The sequence below is a fragment of the Trifolium pratense genome, linkage group LG1, assembly GCF_020283565.1.
Source record: "Trifolium pratense cultivar HEN17-A07 linkage group LG1, ARS_RC_1.1, whole genome shotgun sequence".
NCBI lineage: Eukaryota > Viridiplantae > Streptophyta > Magnoliopsida > Fabales > Fabaceae > Trifolium > Trifolium pratense.
In genome coordinates this window covers 42,995,375-43,016,942 of record NC_060059.1, presented here as the reverse complement: position 1 = coordinate 43,016,942, position 21,568 = coordinate 42,995,375, and the positions used below count along the sequence as shown (strand labels likewise).

The 21,568-nt window shown below is 38.1% G+C and overlaps 1 protein-coding gene across 1 annotated transcript; it reads left to right on the top strand.

The window, feature by feature from the left end:
- The first annotated feature begins 18,443 nt into the window (after positions 1–18,443).
- LOC123917841 (DNA ligase 1-like) lies at positions 18,444–20,926 on the top strand. Its single transcript, XM_045969707.1, has 3 exons — positions 18,444–18,699; positions 19,400–19,793; positions 19,887–20,926. Exons 1-3 carry the CDS (start codon positions 18,625–18,627, stop codon positions 20,741–20,743), a joined length of 1,326 nt encoding a protein of 441 aa, XP_045825663.1. The 5' UTR covers positions 18,444–18,624; the 3' UTR covers positions 20,744–20,926.
- The last annotated feature ends 642 nt before the right edge of the window (positions 20,927–21,568 follow it).

The following is a 21,568-nucleotide window of genomic DNA, read 5'->3' as shown; positions in this document are numbered from 1 at the left end:
GTTTTTGGGTGTCTTTGTTATCCCTTAATTCCTTCCACCACTAGGAATAAACTCCAACCTCGGTCTACACCATCTGTCTTTCTAGGATATCCGTCTAATCATAGAGGTTATAAGTGTTATGAATTGTCAAGTCGCAAAATCATTATCTCTCAGCATGTTATTTTTGAGGAAAATACGTTTCCCTTTTCCACCATGAATGCTCCTACAACGACTAACTATAACTTCTTAGATGACGACATAAACCCACTTCTTACCTCACAAATGTACACCACACCTACACCGGCCTCCTTTCCCAACATAAGAGTAACCCAACCATCATCACCAACAACTCAACAAACTACTTCCCCTCAAACCACGAACCAAACAACCTCCCCTCCCTCAACAACCCCCTCAGCCCAACAACCTATACCTACAGCTAAAACATATTCTCACTCTCAAACAACGATCTCATCTTCAAAAACAACACCTACCACCTCCTCTCCACCTACTCAGACACCTATTACCCCTCCTGCACCTCTTTCACCTCAAATGACAACCCGAGCACAACATGGAATTGTCAAACCCCGTATACTTTTCAACCTACATACATCAACCCACAATTCTATCTCTCCTTTACCTACAAATCCCATTGATGCATTAAATGATCATAATTGGAAAATGGCCATGAAAGAGGAATATGATGCTCTTATTGAAAATAAGACGTGGGAATTAGTTCCTCGTCCCTCTAATGCTAATGTTATTCGAAGTTTGTGGATTTTCAGGCACAAAAAGAAATCTGATGGTTCTTTTGAGCGATACAAAGCTCGACTTGTAGGTAATGGTGCAAATCAACAATCAGGTGTTGATTGTGGTGAAACATTCAGTCCGATCGTCAAACCAGCCACTATCCGCATGGTACTTAGCATTGCATTATCTAAGTCATGGTGTCTTCATCAACTAGATGTCAAGAATGCTTTTTTGCATGGAAATCTTCATGAAACTGTGTATATGCACCAACCTCCTGGATTTCGTCATCCACAGTATCCTGAGCATGTTTGTCTCCTCAAGAAGTCTCTATATGGTCTCAAACAAGCACCTTGTGCCTGGTACCAGAGATTCACTGACTATGTTACCACACTAGGTTTCTCTCACAGCATCTCTGATCACTCTTTATTCATTTATCATCACGGTAATGATACTGCTTATATCCTTCTATATGTGGATGACATAATTCTCACTGCTTCCTCTGATGCTCTTCGTGACTCTATTATGTCTCAACTTAGCTCTGAATTTGCCATGAAGGATTTGGGTCCTCTGAGTTATTTTTTGGGAATATCTGTCACTAAACATACAGGTGGTCTTTTTCTGTCTCAAAAGAAATATGCAGAGGAAATTATAGAACGAGCAGGCATGTCCTCTTGCAAGTCATCACCCACACCAGTCGACACCAAGGCAAAACTCAGTGGCTCTTCTGGAAATCCATATCATGACCCAACCGAGTATCGAAGTCTTGCTGGTGCATTACAATATTTAACTTTTACAAGACCCGATATCTCTTACGCTGTGCAACAAGTGTGCTTATTCATGCATGACCCTAAAACACAACATATGTCAGCTCTGAAGCGTATCATTCGGTATATTCATGGCACTCTTGATTTTGGCCTTCACTTATATCCCTCCTCTATCAGCCAATTGGTGTCTTACACTGATTTGGATTGGGCTGGTTGCCCAGACACCAGGCGATCTACCTCTGGCTATTGTGTCTATCTTGGTGACAATTTGATTTCATGGTCTGCCAAACGCCAACACACTCTTTCTCGGTCCAGTGCAGAAGCCGAGTACCGCGGAATAGCTAATGTCGTGTCTGAATCTTGTTGGATCAGAAACTTACTACTAGAACTACATTGCCCAATTACAAAAGCTACTTTAGTCTATTGTGATAATGTGAGTGCAGTTTATCTATCCGGCAATCCAGTTCAACATCAACGCACCAAATACATCGAGATGGATATACATTTTGTGCGTGAAAAAGTTGCTCGCGGCCAAGTACGAGTCTTACATGTTCCCTCTCGTTACCAGATTGCTGACATATTCATCAAAGGACTTCCGTTGCAACTCTTTGAAGATTTTCGTGATAGTCTCAACATTCGTCAACCTCCTGTCTTGACTACGGGGGTGTATTAGACTATTATTGTATTTGATTAGTCAATAATTGTATTTGATTAGCAATTATTGTATTTGATTAGTCATAATTGTATAGAAACATAGTATGGAAACTCTCTTTGTATATAACCCAACACAAAACAATGAAAAGGCAAGGCCTATTATTCTTATGAATTAATCTTGTCAAACCAAATAAAATTTCTTATTCATTTATCAAGTACTATTTATTAAATAGATAAGCCAAAAATATATTAAAAAAAAGTTGTATATCATCATATTAATTCATATTATATATAACATTTTTCCTTTTGTCAAAAAAAAATTGCATAATACAGTAGTACTTTTCACTAGAAGCACTCTACCAAGAGTAGACCATAAAGATGTCTTTCGAGTAAAACAATTATTCCACATGTATTGTACCGTTTCGAATTTCCAAATTAGTGACCGAAAGTGTTCTTTTGTTTGTATAAAGTTTTTTTTGGTTGCTTGTTTGTATAAAGTTGATATTATTACTTTTGTGTTATTTAAAATTTTATTAAAAAACTCTTTATTTCTAGTTTCTACAAGAGAATGTTTCATGTCCTATTTAGTTTGGTTGCTTGTTTGTATAAAGTTGATATTATTACTTTTGTGTTCTTTTGTGTTTTAATTGGTAATTTTATTTTTTTCGGTTCAATTTTAATTTTGTCTATCTAGTTCAACTTCAATGTTGCAGAATTTTGTTCTGCTAATCTTGACTTTGTATCTATAAATAGAGAAAACTCAAACCACTTAATCAAACTCATGCAATGTATAATTAATAATTGCAAGACCTCTAAGAGCGGATTTGGATTTCCTGTTGTACAAAAAACACGCAGTTTCACGCTGTACTGCTTCCTGACCGTCCGATCACAATCCAACAGCTTAGATTAAATACAGTAAAAAAGCAACCACTACAGATCTAATCTGTTGGATCGTGATCGGACGGCCAGATGCAGTACAGCGTGAAACTGAGTGCTTTTTGTATAGCAAGAAATCCAAATCATCTAAGAGCATACACATCAATAACACTAAACTTGGTCATTTAAATAGGACTATGTACAAATTTTTATATTATTTTATACTTCACGATTATTTAAACAACTCAATTATATTTTTTAAATATTCATGCACATGGAAAAAATTACAACGGAGTCCCACTAATCTCACATTATGCTCTAAAATTATTATGCTGCAGTGGTATCGAGGGAAACATTGCACAATTGCACTACGGTGCTTGAAGGTGAAATATCCATAATATAACACAATGAAATGACACTGGTAAATGTGATATCATCCACAAAAATAACCCATATTGGTGTGCTCTAAACTTGCATCAAAAAATATTGGTGCTCTAAACACGTGATCAAATTCTTGTGCTATACAATCGTCTGCAGAGAATCAATAATCGAAACACAACAAATTTCCCTTTGAATGGGAAGATGGTAACACAACAAATATTCAGATTTGGCACTTGATATTTTTAACCTTTGATAAGGAACAAATGGTGAAGTCAATTAGAGAGAAAATTAAAGTCAACCTAATTTCAACTATATTTAGTTAATACTGTATAATTTTCAGTCTTGTAATCAAATTTATCAGGAAAAAAAAAATTAAATCTCGTCTAAAAGCATGTTGGTACTTGCTACACATTAAAAAAAAAACCAAGTTGGAAGTGTAATGATACGAAATTGGGCCATGCAAATTTGCAAACAAAAGAAAGGGGCCTAATAAACCACTAGGTTGATCCGGAACAAAAATATCATAATTTTGCCCTCCAAAATATACTCCTACCCCAAAACACTTGAAGTTGAACTCCCAAAAGATACATTTTTTTCATGACTTTCTAGTCATTTTTTCATGTTTTGATATGGATTTCAAGCTATAAATCTATAATTTTCTTTATGTGCATTCTCAATCATAAATAAATATATATATGTTATATCCTAAAAGAAAATCATATATTTGAAAATTGAAAAATTATATGCAAACATAAGTGAAGAGACTATTATATTGCCACTTCATCCAAAAATAAAACTTATTATTATTATGCTAAAAACCAGCATGTTTCTACATCTCACTTAATTTTATTCCACTTTTTTTTTTCTTAGGGCTTTGGACCCGTTGTTTACCCAAAAAAAATATCATGCAGAAGGACTTTGTCAGCTTTTGTAATTAAAATTTAAAAGTATAGTCAATCTGAATCATAGCCAAGATTAAGTTTTATTTTATTTTTTTGAATAAATTCTATCATTTCTTTTATGCAATATAAAGAAACAACAATGAAAAAAGCAGCTAAATTAAGTCTGGATTAAGGAAATCCCCATTGAGTCAGCAAGAAGGTAGGTAGAAAGAGGGGTTGGACACTGCCTCTAAGAGACCACGTCCCCCTTCAATCATGCTCCATGTTTAGTTAACCAGTCCACACAATTATTACCCCCTCAAAGAGTGATGGAAAGACAAGAGCCAAGGATAGTCAATGAACCTATTGATGAGGTCAATAACATATGCGTAAAGGTGAGTTGTAGGAACTCCATCCTGAATAAAATTCAAAGTCGATTGACAATTCAATTGACACTCAACATGCTGAAAATCGTTAGTGTCTCAGATTAAACCTCTGAAAACATAGCGTCCCTGGTTACGAAGAGAGCTACCATGAACATTTAATTTAACAACTGGACTTGTAAGAAATTTCCAAGCTAGCATATGTTTTTTCTTATGACTATTGGCCGAAACAAAACACCTAACAGTTGCTTCTTGTTAATAATTAATGAGATTCAATAAAATCCAGTCAGCCCACAAGTTGTTAGAAAAAAAGTTGTTCATTGTGAGCTCTCTATGAACCAACAAGATATAAAAAATATTGTCTATCCTTCTCATAAGCAAAATGTTTAATGCACTCGTAACAATTAGACCTCAAAAAGTTTTGAGAACTAAAAAAATGCAAGAAGTTCCAAATTCTCACGACTTTCGGACAATCCTTCAAAGTGCACATAATTGTTTCCTTATCCACCCCACATCTTGGACAAGATGCATCACTTGTCATGTGATGATTAAATCAGATAGAGTTGTTTGGTAATTTTTCATGCACAATCAACCAAGCAAAAAATCTGATATTTTCAGCAACTGTAACTTCCAATCCATAACCAATTGGAATCCTTAAGGCACCGATTGTTGTCTATGTTCAACAACCACCTATAGGAACTTTTGGTCGAGTATAAGTGCCTGAACTATGAGGTTCCCAAATAATGAGGTAAGCATAAGTATTATTCAAAATAATGTTTTCCATTTCAAATCTTGTGTCCGAAGGAATTTGAGTAGCTAAAAGACTGAAATTCCAAGAGTATTCAGATTGAACTACATCACAAATCTGGAGATTAGTATCACTTATCACTTATATTTACAAAGAGAAGTCTAGTACATAACTTACCTTTATGCAGCCACTTCTCATACCACAAAGATACTATTCGAACATATCTAGGGTCTGTTTGGTAAAAATAAGCTATAAGCTAGCTGATAGCTGATAAGCTAGCTGATAGCTGAAAAGTTAGCTTATAGCTGATAGCTGAAAAACTAGCTTATTGAAATTAAAGTGTTTGGTAAAATTAGCTTTTAAAGTGGTTATTAAATATAAAATTACTTAATTGATAGTGGGTAGTTTATTTTTTAGAGTGGGTAGTTATTAAATTAAAGGGTAAAAATGGAATAAAGTGTAAAAAGCTATAAGCTATAAGCTTAAATGCTACTTGAAATAGCATCTGGAAAAAAGCTATAAGCTAGTACAAAAAGCTTGTTACCAAACACCTCTAATTTTTTGAAACAAGCTTATAAGCTCATATAATAAGCTATAAGCTAGCTTATTTGTGTTACCAAACACACCCTTACAGTTTTCCTAACAAATAATAATATTTAGAGTTTACTAAACTTATTATTATTAGTAGATAATTAGTAGTTAATGTAAATTATTATTAGGATATACTGCTATATAGTATTTTTTATTTATTTATCAAGACATAGTATTATATACGGAAGAACATGATATGAGTGAAATACATAGTTATATATAGAAGAACATGATATGAATGAATACAAAGCCTAAAATTATCTTATGATGATATGATCAATGCTAATAATAATAATAATAATAATTTTTTTTGAAGAAGCCAAAATGAAATATATTAACACAAACAGCCTCCTTAGCACAAGATGTACCAAGGTAGACTAAAAAAGTTTACAATATAGTCATAGAGATACAATCACAATCAAATCAAACAAGACCCAAACACAACCATGGACTAGACCACCAGCTATGGTAGTTCAAAGTTAACGTAATACTCGTCGACTTCAACCACCTAAATGAGAATAGCTTGATCTTGTCCAACAAAAGATGAGGTGTGCCTTGATGGATTATTTCGCAAGTGAACGAATTACCACGTAGTAATAAAAATATCGATCCACAGGGATTGTGTGATCAGACTAGTCGAACAGTGTTCATAGACATTATGCAAGAAATACACATAGATTGGGGGTTTGGTTTGAAGGATGTGTTTGTACGAAAATGTTGAGAAATCAAATGATTAAGAATGAGGTTGGATCGTCGACAATTCCCTAAACAATAGTATTCACATGCAATTCAATTGTATCGTAATGAATCACTCGAATGTTACAACTAGATCAACAATATGGTGAATCGCAATCTCTTGTCAAAATCCACCCTATCCTCTACCGATACTTCTCCAATCTCTTGGATGGAAGCTACCGGTAGCGGAGTATTTGAAAACGCGTTGATCGTATGCTACATTCTATGTTTCAATCTCTCGACCGGAAACACTCAAATGCACAATGAATTCAGTTCTGATTTCAACTCATACTCTCGTACATAATTAAAATCTAAGTTCATTGCAAGATTGATCAGAAATTGTAAAGCATTAAGGATAGAATTTCATTGAATAACATTCATAAAAGAGAGATTCAGTACAGATACAATTGATTACATGAAATACATTGGTTTAGTTCCTCATCATGATCCAACCTTAATGGAGGTCTAGCCTCTCATCGTGAAGTAGCTCAATTCTTGCTCCAACTTCAAGGAATCAACTCCCATGATGTTGAATGGTTCCAATCTCGCCACCTTCTTCCTCTGGAACACAGGATCAGTCTGCGAATTGTGCCTGGAATTCCCAAGATCAAGATCAGATTCCCCAAATTTTCCAACCCGAAAACAGAATTATGCAGAAACTATATATACAGAAGGCAACCACGCCGCGCGCCAGATCTATCACGCCGCGCGTGGTTGCAAATCCATCAACTACGCCGCGCGTGGTAACCGAATCACGCGGCGCGTGATCAAGTCAGAGAGCAATCTTCATCTTCAACACAGCTTCACGCCGCGCGTGGTAAGGCTTCACGCCGCGCGTGATCAGAGTAAAATTCTTGGCTCCCTGTGAGCTCCATCACGCGGCGCGTGATGGGCTACGCCCCCAGCGTAGTGAAAATCCTCCATTTCCTGCAATTTTTCCTGTTTTCTTGCAAATCAAGTAATCAAGCTTTTGGTTAGATTTCTCTTATATTTATTGCTAAAAACCTACTAAAATGCATCTAATGTTGCTAAAATAGGCATGGATTAGAGAGTGTGACGATTCGTCATCACAACCCCAAACTTAAACCTTTCCTTGTCCTCAAGGAAACAACTTTTACCTCAAGCTTTTGTGTCAAGACCTTGGCATTTTCCTTAAATTCACTCGAATCATACATACGTGAGACTCACCTGATGATCAATGATCCACCTGCAAACAATGCTCAATTGCACAACCGTTCTCGCAAGACATTTTCAAGTAGTTCACACTTTTCGACCACGGCTCTTATGATTTCATCACACTACTCACATGCACTCTTCAGTATGGGTAATTCACTCAAATCAACACATCAATGCAAGTCAACAATAATTTTGCAAGTAGTCTAAGAATTCATTCGGTTCACTTTGTGCACACACATTAGAGGTCTTTTAGGGTTATAACGTGGCTTGGCTAGGGTGGATGGTGACATTTTTGGATAAGTAGTAGAAAAACTTGGAGTTAGATCCCCCTAAGGTCAAAAAAATTCATAAACCAACCCTTTTCTTTTGAACTATAGTGGACTAGAGAACATTTCATTTCAACACACAAGTTTGCAATTCTTTTTGTACTCAAAGCTATCACTTCTTTTTGCATTTCTTTTCTATTTTTTTCACATTCATCTCTTTTTTCATTTTTTTTCATTTCTTTTCAACATATCTTTCTCTAACGCCTTGAATCTTTGAAAAATTTTCAATTTTTTTAACCAAAAACTTTTTGTAAGTTCTCTAGTACCCTCACCCCAAACTTCATTGTTTGCTAATTCCAAAGAGCAACCCCAAACTTAGTGGTGAGCATTGCGCATCAACCACTAATTAGGTGCCTAACCTCCAAGAAAGTCATGCCTTTTTTTTTTTTCAAAAATTTCTTAAGGTTTTGCAAAAATAACATATTTTCTTTCAGCTCAAATTGGGTAAGCAAATGATATATATGTAAGGGTGGATAGAAAGGCTCAAGGGTACCAAAACAACATGCCTCGTGTGTGCGACAAAATTACCAATCAAATAAAGAGACGACAAGCAAAATCGAGAGACAATACACGAGTGGATATCACACATAGAAAGGATGAGAAGTGTTTGGCTCAATACCTCACGGTTGGGTCGAATCAAAGAGCCGGTCAAAAAGTGTGCGTTCCCGTCCTTTGCCTCTTGATCACATGAGTGCAACAAGCTATTGCACTGCAAGTTTCACAAATCACACACGGAGAAAATCAAGTAATTGATACTCAAGTAACTAGAAAGAACATGCCAAAGTATTGAAACAAACTCTAAAAGTAAAAACCATTCCATCATTAAACAAGAGAAGATTCAAATTTAGAGTACACAAATAAAATATCCAGCCAATATCCAAGCAACATCAATTATTATTACAAACTAACGAAAGTAAAAGACAATTAAGTAAAGATAGAGATAGAGTAGTAGAGTAGTAAAGTAGTAGCAGCAGCAGCAGCAGAACATCATCACCAACAACGTCAAACCGCATCATCCGGCTGGCCAGTGAAGTAGTTTGTGAATGGGCTATTCAAGTTCAGATTCAACCCATCCACGTCCAGCATCTCCCTCTCCATAGCAGCAGCCTCATCCTGCTCAACCCGGCGTCGCCTCTCGATCTCGGCCAACTCAGAAGTTCTCAAACCAGAATTGTAAGCTTGTCTGGCCTGAAAAGATGTCAATTCCCTCGCCTGATGCGCCTCCCAATCAGTATCAACTGGATATAAAGTCCCAAAAGTAGGAGGAGGGAAAGTAGACCGGTAAGTCATCGCCTCGGTGTACATGGAAGAGGCAGTATCAAAGTAGAGATTCGGCAGCCCCGAATATTGAGAAATTTCCATCTGATGCAACATTGAAGCAAGCTGATTAATATCATGAGAGTAACGAGGAGGAGCATGTGCTGGTATTTCTTGATACTCATGTACCGGATCCCCCTGTTGATCCGGATGGTTACCTTCTTCAAACCGATTAATCTCTTCTTCTTCCCTCAAAGCTTCCTCTCTTGCAGCATTCCCCTCACCTCGGGGCACAATAGGACCTCTCTCAAACTTTTTGATGAAGTAAGATAAAGACAGTGGTCGGACGGGATGAAGATCACCTTCTTGCACATTCATGGGAACATTATTCGCCCTACACAAAGCAGCGATGAGATTACAATGTCCCAAAGTAAAGGTTGGGTTCGGATGATTGGCTATCTCATGAAGATCTTTTTGTAACCAATACCCCAGATTAATATACTTCCCTTCAACCAACAACCGGACCGCGTACGCATTATCAAGCTGAATCTCCGAATTGTTACCTACAACCCTCACATTCTTCAACCAAAATTCACCCCAAGCACGGTGAATAGGGTTAAAACTTGTTAAGCTCAACCTTCTAGGGAGGGAAGCTGCTGAATGGGCTAGCCACATTGCTCCCGGACGACACACTATATTCTTTAGTTCCTCCCTAACTTCGATCCCACTCTTGTCAATCCTCTCTCTATCACGCAAGAGTTCACACACTCCTCCAGCAGCACAACCAAGCAGATTGTTTATAGTTTCAAAAGAATAACTCACCTTAACACCCCTAACCACAGAAACATACTCCGGAAACAATGGTTGATCCGGTAAATAGGCATTTGCAAAGAATTCCCTAGCCCACATCTGGTTGCCAGGATTAATCTCATCTTTAATCATCAACTTATTAAATTTCTCCCAACCCCTAGACTTGATCTCATTCCCTAACTCAGCTACACCATTCAGCAAATCCTCACCAAAACCCTTCTCTTGATTAATAGTAAAGGTTCAAATTTGTGAGTACCTTTTTTCATGAACTGCACTGATGAAGTGGGGATGGACCTGTGGTTGAGTCACGTTGCTCCGGCGAGGAGGAGATGCTTGAGCGGACCGAGAAGATTGGCCCTTGCTTGCACTCATCTTTGTTCGTGGTTTCTTGGGTGGCTCTTGTGTTGGATTAGCATCACTCTTCTTCTTTCCCTTTCCGGTTAGCCGTGCCAACATCTTGATACAGTAAAGATTGAAATGGGTTAATTTGGGAAGGTGGTGAAATATGATGAAATGAGGAATTTGGAGTGGAATTAGGAGTGGGTGATATGGGTGGTATGTGAATGTGAAGGAAATGGATGATTGAAGGTGATTAGAAGTGAAATTGGAGAGGTTTGAAGAGTGAAAATGGGTTATCAATGGAGTTTTTCGTGTGGGAGACCGTGTGAATTGATGATGGGACGGATGGAGTAGTTGGAAAGATGAAGAAATTCAAATTTGACACGCTTTTCTGTGTAACCACGCCGCGCGTGACCCCTGCTACGCCGCGCGTAGCACCAATTGTAACGGTCAAGAACTTCTTTCAAGCATACCACGCCGCGCGTAATCACCATCACGCGGCGCGTAATCACTTAGTCAGAGACTCCATATTTCTCCAGTTTTCACGCCGCGCGTGATGCATCCCCCACGCCGCGCGTGATACATGCTGAAAACTCCTTCCTCTGTGTTGAAGGATCACGCCGCGCGTGATTGTACTACGCCCCCGGCGTAGTAGAACTCTGTTGTGCCCTGTTCTGCTTCCTGTCCTTGCTTCTGCTACACACCTACCTACATACTTCAAAAACAAACATACTAAAACATTAGAAACCGTTGGGTTGCCTCCCAACCAGCGCTTGTTTAACGTCCCGATGCTTGACGTTCCATACCCCTAAGGGTTAAGGAAAAGAAGTGCCACCATGTGGCAAGTAGTGTGCATTCCAAGGTATTTTAAGAGCATTTTTAACCATGTGATCATAAACCTGAATTCTAAAACACTGTGGGTCTCCGTCATCACATGTCATCTTGTCAAAGACATTGAATGTAACCTGCTGATCATCGGTCCTTAGCATGAGTTCCCCCATCTCTACATCGATTAGGGCACGGCTAGTTGCTAGGAAGGGTCTACCGAGTAGCAACGGTTCCCACTCCCTAGTTTCTTCTATGTCTAGAACCACAAAGTCTGCGGGAAACACAAATTTACCCACTCTAACCAATACGTCATGGAGGATACCTTCCGGATGCACTATTGATCTATCCGCCAAAGAGAGACTCATCTTTGTCGGCCTTGCTACTGCTCCCGGTATCTTCTTCATCATTGATAACGGCATCAGATTAATGCTCGCACCCAAATCACACAACGCCTTTTCAATAGTGAGATTTCCAATAGAGCATGTAATTGTAAAGCTCCCCGGATCTTTCTTTTTCTGAGGTAGCTTCTGCTGAATGATGGCGCTGCATTCTTCCGTCATACTTACCATCTCATCATCTAATGGTTTTCTTTTCTTTGTAAGCAGCTCCTTCAAGAACTTTGCATAACTCGGCATTTGCTCCAATGCCTCAACCAATGGTATGGCCATCTCAAGCTTGTTCAACACCTTCATGAACTTCTTGAACTCCTTCTCCCGCTCAAGATTCTTAACTTTCTTTCTCCTAGGAAAAGGCATCCTAGCATATGGCGATTCATCAACTCCTCTACCTTTCTCAACCTTCTTACTCTCTTTTTCTTTTATCTCCCTCTGTTTTTCAACTTCTTCTACTTCATCCTCACTATTTTCCACTTCCTTAAACAGATTTTCATTTTCTACTTCTCCCTCATGTCTCTCATTTTCAACTACAACTTCTTGCTTATTTTCAACTTCTCCCTCAATGACCTTCTTTTTCAAGGGCTTCTCCACAGCTGGCCTTTCCGGTATCTCTCTACTCCTCAAAGTGATTCCATTGCAAGTTTCATTTTTCGGATTATCATGAGTGTTTCCACCGAAACCTCCTTGGTTTTGCAACATAGAAAACTGTCTTGACAGCTGACCCATTTGCACCTCAAGATTCTTTATAGAAGCTTCATGATTCTTGTTAGAGGTTGCTTGACTCGATTTCATCGCTTCAAAGTTGCTTTGGGTCATGAGCATGAACTGATTTAGAGTCTCTTCCATCCTTGATGGAGGCCTTTGCTGCTGTTGCGGTGCACCTTGACTTTGCATACCGTTCCCCCACCCGGAACCGTTGTTATTGTTGTTGTACGGCTTCCGGAAATTGGCTAGGTAACGAGCCTCCTCTGAACCCTCCGGGAAGCATCCGCCATTTGGGTGGTCCTGCAAACAAAAATCACAGCGCACATTGTCAATTTTACCTATTGGAGAAGATTGAACTTGCGGATTGGACAGCAGCTTCATCATTGCTTCCATTTGGCTAGTCATGAGCTTTTGCTGTGCCAATAGCGCTGTTTGAGTATCCAATTCCAACACTCCGCCTTTCTTCTTGGCTCCTCTATCATTAGTAGCTCTATACTCGTTTTGAGCCATGCTTTCCACCAATTCTCTTGCTTCAGTTTCGTCACGGTTCTTCAACGAACCACCGGCTGATGCGTCAAGTATCATTCGCGTTTGAGCCCTCAAACCTTGGGTAAACATTTGCATCTGATTGTGGCCATCGAAACCGTGATTCGGGCACCTTTTAAGACAAACTTTGAACCTTTCCCAAGCATCATACAACGTTTCACCATCCGCTTGTTCGAAGTTGCTAATTTCAGCCCTTCTTTCTAGGAACTTATGAATAGGGAAGTAACGATCTAAGAACTTCCGCTCCAGCTGTCTCCAAGTCTCAATAGTTCCGGCGGGTATCGTGTCCAACCAATCTTTAGCACGGCCGGTGAGAGAATGCTTGAATAACCTAAGTCTTTTGTCCGATTCGCTCACCCCCGGTGGATCGGTATAGTCGCAGGCTTCATAGAAGTGAGACAAGTGTAAATTCGGGCATTGAGCTTCCGAACCTGAATAAGGATTCTCTTTTAGGGCGGAGAGGACCGTGTTCTTGATGTCGAATGAGACAGGATTCGCCGGCTGAAAGCCTTGATTTGCCAACGCGTCATTGTCTCTTCTCCCATAATCACCAAGGGTACGCCTTGGCGGTTGAGGAACCGGTGGAATCTGCTCTTCTTCCATTGTTGCTGCAGTCCGTCCTTGACAGTCCGGTGTATCCCTTAGCAACGCTGTTCCCCTTGAAGCTTGAGCTTCCCTTGTTGCCTTTCGAATTGCGCGAGCTGTCTTTTCAATCTCTGGATCAAATTGCAGCTCTTGAGGACCTGTTCTCCGCATGCACAATGAAACACACAAGTAGAACGCTCCGGTAGAAAAATATAAAACAGAAAAATAAAGAAAACACAGAAAAATATGAACACTATCGCCTTGTCGAATCAATCACAATCCCCGGCAACGGCGCCAAAAACTTGATGGATTATTTCGCAAGTGAACGAATTACCACGTAGTAATAAAAATATCGATCCACAGGGATTGTGTGATCAGACTAGTCGAACAGTGTTCATAGACATTATGCAAGAAATACACATAGATTGGGGGTTTGGTTTGAAGGATGTGTTTGTACGAAAATGTTGAGAAATCAAATGATTAAGAATGAGGTTGGATCGTCGACAATTCCCTAAACAATAGTATTCACATGCAATTCAATTGTATCGTAATGAATCACTCGAATGTTACAACTAGATCAACAATATGGTGAATCGCAATCTCTTGTCAAAATCCACCCTATCCTCTACCGATACTTCTCCAATCTCTTGGATGGAAGCTACCGGTAGCGGAGTATTTGAAAACGCGTTGATCGTATGCTACATTCTATGTTTCAATCTCTCGACCGGAAACACTCAAATGCACAATGAATTCAGTTCTGATTTCAACTCATACTCTCGTACATAATTAAAATCTAAGTTCATTGCAAGATTGATCAGAAATTGTAAAGCATTAAGGATAGAATTTCATTGAATAACATTCATAAAAGAGAGATTCAGTACAGATACAATTGATTACATGAAATACATTGGTTTAGTTCCTCATCATGATCCAACCTCAATGGAGGTCTAGCCTCTCATCGTGAAGTAGCTCAATTCTTGCTCCAACTTCAAGGAATCAACTCCCATGATGTTGAATGCTTCCAATCTCGCCACCTTCTTCCTCTGGAACACAGGATCAGTCTGCGAATCGTGCCTGGAATTCCCAAGATCAAGATCAGATTCCCCAAATTTTCCAACCCGAAAACAGAATTATGCAGAAACTATATATACAGAAGGCAACCACGCCGCGCGCCAGATCTATCACGCCGCGCGTGGTTGCAAATCCATCAACTACGCCGCGCGTGGTAACCGAATCACGCGGCGCGTGATCAAGTCAGAGAGCAATCTTCATCTTCAACACAGCTTCACGCCGCGCGTGGTAAGGCTTCACGCTGCGCGTGATCAGAGTAAAATTCTTGGCTCCCTGTGAGCTCCATCACGCGGCGCGTGATGGGCTACGCCCCCAGCGTAGTGAAAATCCTCCATTTCCTGCAATTTTTCCTGTTTTCTTGCAAATCAAGTAATCAAGCTTTTGGTTAGATTTCTCTTATATTTATTGCTAAAAACCTACTAAAATGCATCTAATGTTGCTAAAATAGGCATGGATTAGAGAGTGTGACGATTCGTCATCATGCCTGTTGAGCCTTTGAATAAGCGATGATTTCTCTCTGTCCATATCACTCAAACACACACTAGCCAAAGAAGCTGAAGAAAAGACCGTCGTGCTCGAGATACACCTGCCGAAGCTATAAACTGGACAAAATGAGCATGTAAAGTAGTAAAATCCAGCGAAGAAATGCCAACCCACTCACAAACTAAGTCCCAAAGAGAGGCAGCAATGCTACAAGATGAAAATAAGTGATGGACCGTCTCAGTCACTCCACAACCAAACACACAAGAATCAGCGGTAGAAGCTAGAACTCCACGAATGACCAGGTTGGCTCTCGTGGGTAACCTATCCCGCAATAAGCGCCACGCAAAGATGGAAACCTACAACGGAACCTGACGGTGCCAAATAAGATTTTCCGCATCATGTAAAGCAACATAAACCTGATGAGTCAGAATCTGATAACCTCCCGCAACAGTATACCCTGCGTCAGGATCCGGGCTCCATTGCCACCTGTCCAAAGTCTGATCCTGCAAAGAAATGTCAAGAAGTAATAACTGACACTCCCTCAACAACTCCTCCTCCCACGCCCTCAACCGCCTCCGCCACACCCACGCCTCTCCATCGGCCCCCCACCCTAAAGCAAACATCTCTGCGACTGTGCGCGACTTGGTCTCAGCCAACGAAAAAAGGCGTCCAAACCGCTCCCTCATCGGAATCTCATCCAACCAAGGGTCGGTCCAAAAAAGAGTATCTGAACCATCCCCTACCCTCCTCAAAACATGCTCCCCAAACCACCTCCCACCTAACTCACCCTCACCCTCTCTCAAACGCACAATCTCCCTCCACCACACCGAGCCTCGCTGACCTCCCTCACAAAGTCTACCATCCTCAACCCCATACCGAGCTGCCAAGACTCTAAACCACAAGCCCTCTCTATCCACTAACATCCTCCAACACCACTTACCCAGCAACGCTAGGTTAAACTCACGCAACTGTCTAACCCCCAAACCTCCATACTCCTTACGCGAACAAATGTCTTTCCAACTCACCCAAGAGATTTTCCTAGAATCCTCACCCCCCCCCCCCCCCCCCCCCCCAAAAAAAAATTTAATAAAAAGAGATTCAATAGAGGAAATGATACCTGAGGGGACCTTGAAGAAAGAAAGAGCATAGACAGGTAAAGAAGTCAAGACAGACTTTAACAAAACCAAACGACCACCAAACGACAAGAATCGACTTTTCCACCCAGACAATCTATTCTTTATGCGTAATAATAATAATAATAAGTTTAGTCAACTCTGAATACTCCCTCCATCCCATAATGAGTGAGTCAGTTGACTGCGTCACACATGCCAATGCATAACTTTAACGATTAATATTTTTAATTGTGTACTATTAAAAATTATAAAAATATGATATTTTGAAAATACTCATCGAGATGAATTCAACAACATCTTATATGCTAATATTTGTTTTTTTTACAACAATATTTGTTTTTATTTATTAGAAGAAAAATAAGGTCAAAGTAAAATATGTGAATAGTGTATATAGTTAAAACGGTTCATTCATTTTGGGACGGACGGAGTAATATGTTCGCTACTAATTATCTACAATCAATGCTAATAACAAAAACAATAATAACAATAATAACTTAATAAGTTTAGTCATTTATGAATATTTTAATAGATACGTTCCCACAATCAACTTTAATAATAAACCCGTTGTTGAGAATCATCGTTGTCTTCTTTATAGATGTCCAAGTGAAAGATGCTCATTTGTACTTACAATCATAAAAAGATATAGAAATTTTGAAGATATTTGTGTAATAGTAATTAAACCCATAACTTATCTGGATGATGAAACTCCTAACCATATTTTTCTAACATAGAAGTATTGATGTAGCGGACCCTTTGTATCCCAAGACCGCCCTGATTTCTAGGTTGAGCAATATTGTTCCACTTTACCCAATGACAACTTTTACCACCCCATTATGTCAAAAAAAAAAAAAACTTTTACCACCCCAAATAAATTGATTAATGCAAGAGTCAATCTTATCAAAAACTCCTTGAGGAACCAAAATATTTTGCACCATGTAAATAAACATTGAACTCAAGATGCCAACTATCCTCAAAAGCTTACCTTTCCAACCTGCTAGTTTAGTACTCCCTCCGGTCCTTTTTATAAGGAACACTTTGAAAAAATTACACAGACCAATGAAACACATTTAACATAGTTATTTTCATTTAATACTCTTATAAATTTAAATTTATTCCATGTATACCCTTATTTAATTACTCTTTATTCAACTAACTTACTTATTTTTAAATTTTCTCTCATAATAAATAAGGGCATAAGTGAAATTGAACATTTAAAACATTTGAAAATTGGTCAAAGTTTCTTATAAAAAGGACCAAATTTTTTGCCCTAAGTGTTCCTTATAAAAAGGACCGGAAGGAGTATTAATACGATCTAGAATAAAAGAGAAATTTATATTCTATCATTACAAAGTTTCCATTGTAATTTTATTCTAATTAAAAATTGAACCGAAAAAAATCATTAGGTTTAGTCTAGTGGTGAGAGGTTTGGGTAGTACGTTATATGTCCTGAATTCGATTCCCAACTCATTATAAACTAAAAAAAAAAAAATTGAACCGAAATTATTTCCTATATTCTTAAGATTGATTTAAAGATAACTTTTGAATTGATTCTAAAATTAAATCAAGCTTAAAATTGAAATTTGATAAATTTTATTTCAATTTTAAAATTATATTCTTAAAAGTTAAAACAAAAAAAATTATATTATTAAAACGGTTCCTCACTTGTAAAAAAAAAAGACGGGTTGTCACTCTACTAAAAATTAAATTCATTTTTTGGATAATATAAAGAAGGACAAAATCATAAAATTTTTTTTTTAAAATAAAGGGTAAAATAAAAAAAAATAAAAAGATAAAAACTATAGCAAAGTTTGATATTATCTTCATCACTTGTTGCAAGATTCTATAACTTTTTTTTTCTTGTACAAATGTGTTTTATATTTTATAATTTTCTATCTGGCCAATATGAAAGAAGAATAAAAAAATATCAAATCTGATTCAATTTAGATTACAATTGAGGGCAAAACAGTAATAGCGCATAATGTATACGCGTGATTGAAGGCCCAATAAGTCGGTTACTCAGTCTATAAATACAAGTCCTTGCCATTCAGAAATTTCTATTTGCTTTGTGCGTTTTCAGATCTTAGGGTTTTTTCTCTCTCTATCTTTCTCTCTTTCCCTCTCATAGCCGCCACAAAATTTTCTTCAATCAACGAATAAACCCTAGGTCTTTTGTGATCTTTCTCTCTTCTCACGTTCGCTATAAATCATCTGACACTCTTTAATCGGTGAAGATGTCTCGTTGCTTCCCTTTCCCACCTCCAGGGTATTTGAGGAAAACCGATGCCTTGATCGAAGAATCGATTAAGGTTTGTTGAGCCACTTTCGATTTTCCGTTTGTGCTCAACTTCGTGTGTGTTCTTGAAATTTTCTGCCTATAACATGCGAGACGTAGATTTGTGATTATGATTAGGTTTAATAATTAGATCAACCTTGAAATCAAATTTTCGATCCCAAATTTTTTGACCTAGAATTTTGATTTTCCTGAAAATAACAATAGATCTGTGTTATAATAATTGGTGTTTCCTTTGAAGTTATTGAAATCGCTTTTTGTAAGAAGATAACAAATTAGGGTTTTGTTTCAAATTATTGAAATCAAAATCTGCAATAATTTTTTTTGTAAGAACATAACTCATTAGAGTTCGACAATTTATACAGATCTTTTTAAAATTAAAAAAATATTTTCTAATTATTTGTTGGTGGGTGTTTATGGGCCATGTGATTATAGGAGTGTTTTTTTAAAATTAAAGTTTAAGTAATTTTCCCAATGTTGAACCAGTTTTTTCGGTATGCCATTAGTTTTTATGTTAGTGTTAGGTTCATATTTTAATCCTTAGTGATAGTTGTTATGAAAATAGGTCTTGATCTTCTGTTGCAATTTTGTGTCATGATACTTGATTTTTGTAACTGGTTTGTATGAAAGATTGCAATGCTTGCTTGAATATAGCATATTAGCTTCTTTGGTCTTCCGTATCTGCCATTTGAAAATGTTGTTATGGTGCTTTAAAGATCCGTTTGGACTTGGATTTGGAGAAGCCCAAGAAAGAAAGGAAAGAGAAGGACAAGAAGGAAAAGGAGGAGAAGAAAAGGGAGAAGGAAGAGAAGAAGAGGGAGAAAAAGGAGAAGAAGGAAAAGAGGAAAAGAGACAAAGAACATAAACATAAAGATTCAACATCCTCTCATGCAACTGTTGGTATAAAGTTCAAGTTCATTGATGTAAAGGAATCTGAAGCCAACGGGAAGTTGCAAAAGGTTGAAAATCATGAGAATGAACAACTTGAGAGGAGTGGTCTTACAGAAGAACATGGTCAACCTGTCTCTTCTCCTCAAGAGCCCTGCACCTCTGATAGTTCTCAAAGTAGCAAGAGGAAAAGGGACTCCCTGTTACCTAGTGAAGATAATGGTGAGAAAGCTTAAAAGCTGCTCAACTACATTGATCATTGTTGTGTTGTTAAACCCTTGTTTGAAATCTAATTTGTTCTCTTATGTGAAACAGGTCCTCCCATTAAAATTCGACTTCCATTGAGGAAACACCAAGAACCCGAGGAATCCAAACAGGGATTTCAATTAGGGTCTTCTTCAAGAACTGTTGGACTTCCTAGTTCACACTCTCAGGAAGCTAGAACAATTGAACGGCCACCGCAGGCTATCACAAAAGTTGAATCTAAACAAGGATTTCAATTGGGTTCTTCTTCAAGAAGTGTTGTTCAAAATTCACACTCTCATGAAGCAAGACCAATTGAACGACCACCGCAGGCTATCACAAAAGTTGAATCCAAACAAGGATTTCAATTGGGTTCTTCTTCAAGAAGTGGTGTTCCAAATTCACACTCTCATGAAGCAAGAACAATTGAACGACCACTTCAGGCTATCACAAAAGTTGAATCCAAACCAGGATTTCAATTGGGGTCTTCTTCAAGAAGTGTTGTTCCAAATTCACACTCTCATGAAGCAAGAAGAGTTGAACGCCCACTACAGGGTGTCACAAAAACTGAGACTACCAATCAGCTACATGGAAATCCTGCTTCCAAAGTTTGCAAACCATTGCAGAATTTGGCTCCTGTTAATGCTAAACCAGCAAATGAGACAGTTAATAAAGAAAGTCGTAGGGATAAAGAAAGTCGAAGGGTTGAGGCTTTGTATAAATCTTTACATAACATTCAGCCGGTAACCTATGATGGGTTGGATTCATTAGATCAAGATTGGTTATTTAGTTCGGTACCTAAGGAAGCAATTCCTGTCGCAAAGAAACAGAAGACTGATGCCTTTCAATGTTCAAAATCTCTATGGCCTCGGGCGCAATACATGCCAGAGATTGACATTTATGCTTTGCCATACACAGTTCCATTTTGATTCTTTTGGAATTTTTGTAGACTGTAGAAGGTAGCTTTTAGTTGGGAACAGTGTTCTGCAATATTGAAAGAACCTGTGCATTATTTTTTAAACAGGAAAAAAAAAAAACTTGTAACAAAATTTCATTGTGGCAGAGAACCATATACAATTTTTATCAACCATGTAGTTTTTAATTGGATACCATTCGCCAGTAGTATTGAAAGAATGTGCATACTTATATTACTATTTTATCTAATATGAAAAAGATGAAGTATTACTAACAAACTTTTAACTCATCATTATACACAAGTATATTGAGTGTTGCGGCTTGTTTTTTGTGCGTTTATCATAGTAATGTTCATACATTAGTTGTGTGTGCGTTTAACTGAAACAGTTGCACAACATTTTAAAATCAGCTGGTCATGTTTGTTACATATTGGTTGGAGTTCCAAACATAAGAACCAATTCCTTTCATACAGATATAGTGTAAGTTCTTGTAGAACTGGAAGCAGTTAGCAAATAAAAAATGAAAGCATAAAATATGCTGCTCAACTCACAACCTCTCTGTGACTAAGTTAGTGAACTCCACGCAAAATGAGGTTGAAATCTGATACGAAACCCGAAACTTCGCATTGCAGTTTGAAATATTGTGTTCTTATAGAAATTGAGGGTTTTGAAGAAACTGCCTCTCTACCTGATCTCAGCTTCAAAAATAGGGTCCTTGCCTTTGTATATTCATGATGTGCAATCTTAACATTGAAGCACCCGAAACTTTTTCGTCACTTACCCCCCCCCCCGCTAAGTTTCTTATGTTCCACTTATATGTAGTCTCTATTTTAGTTTCGT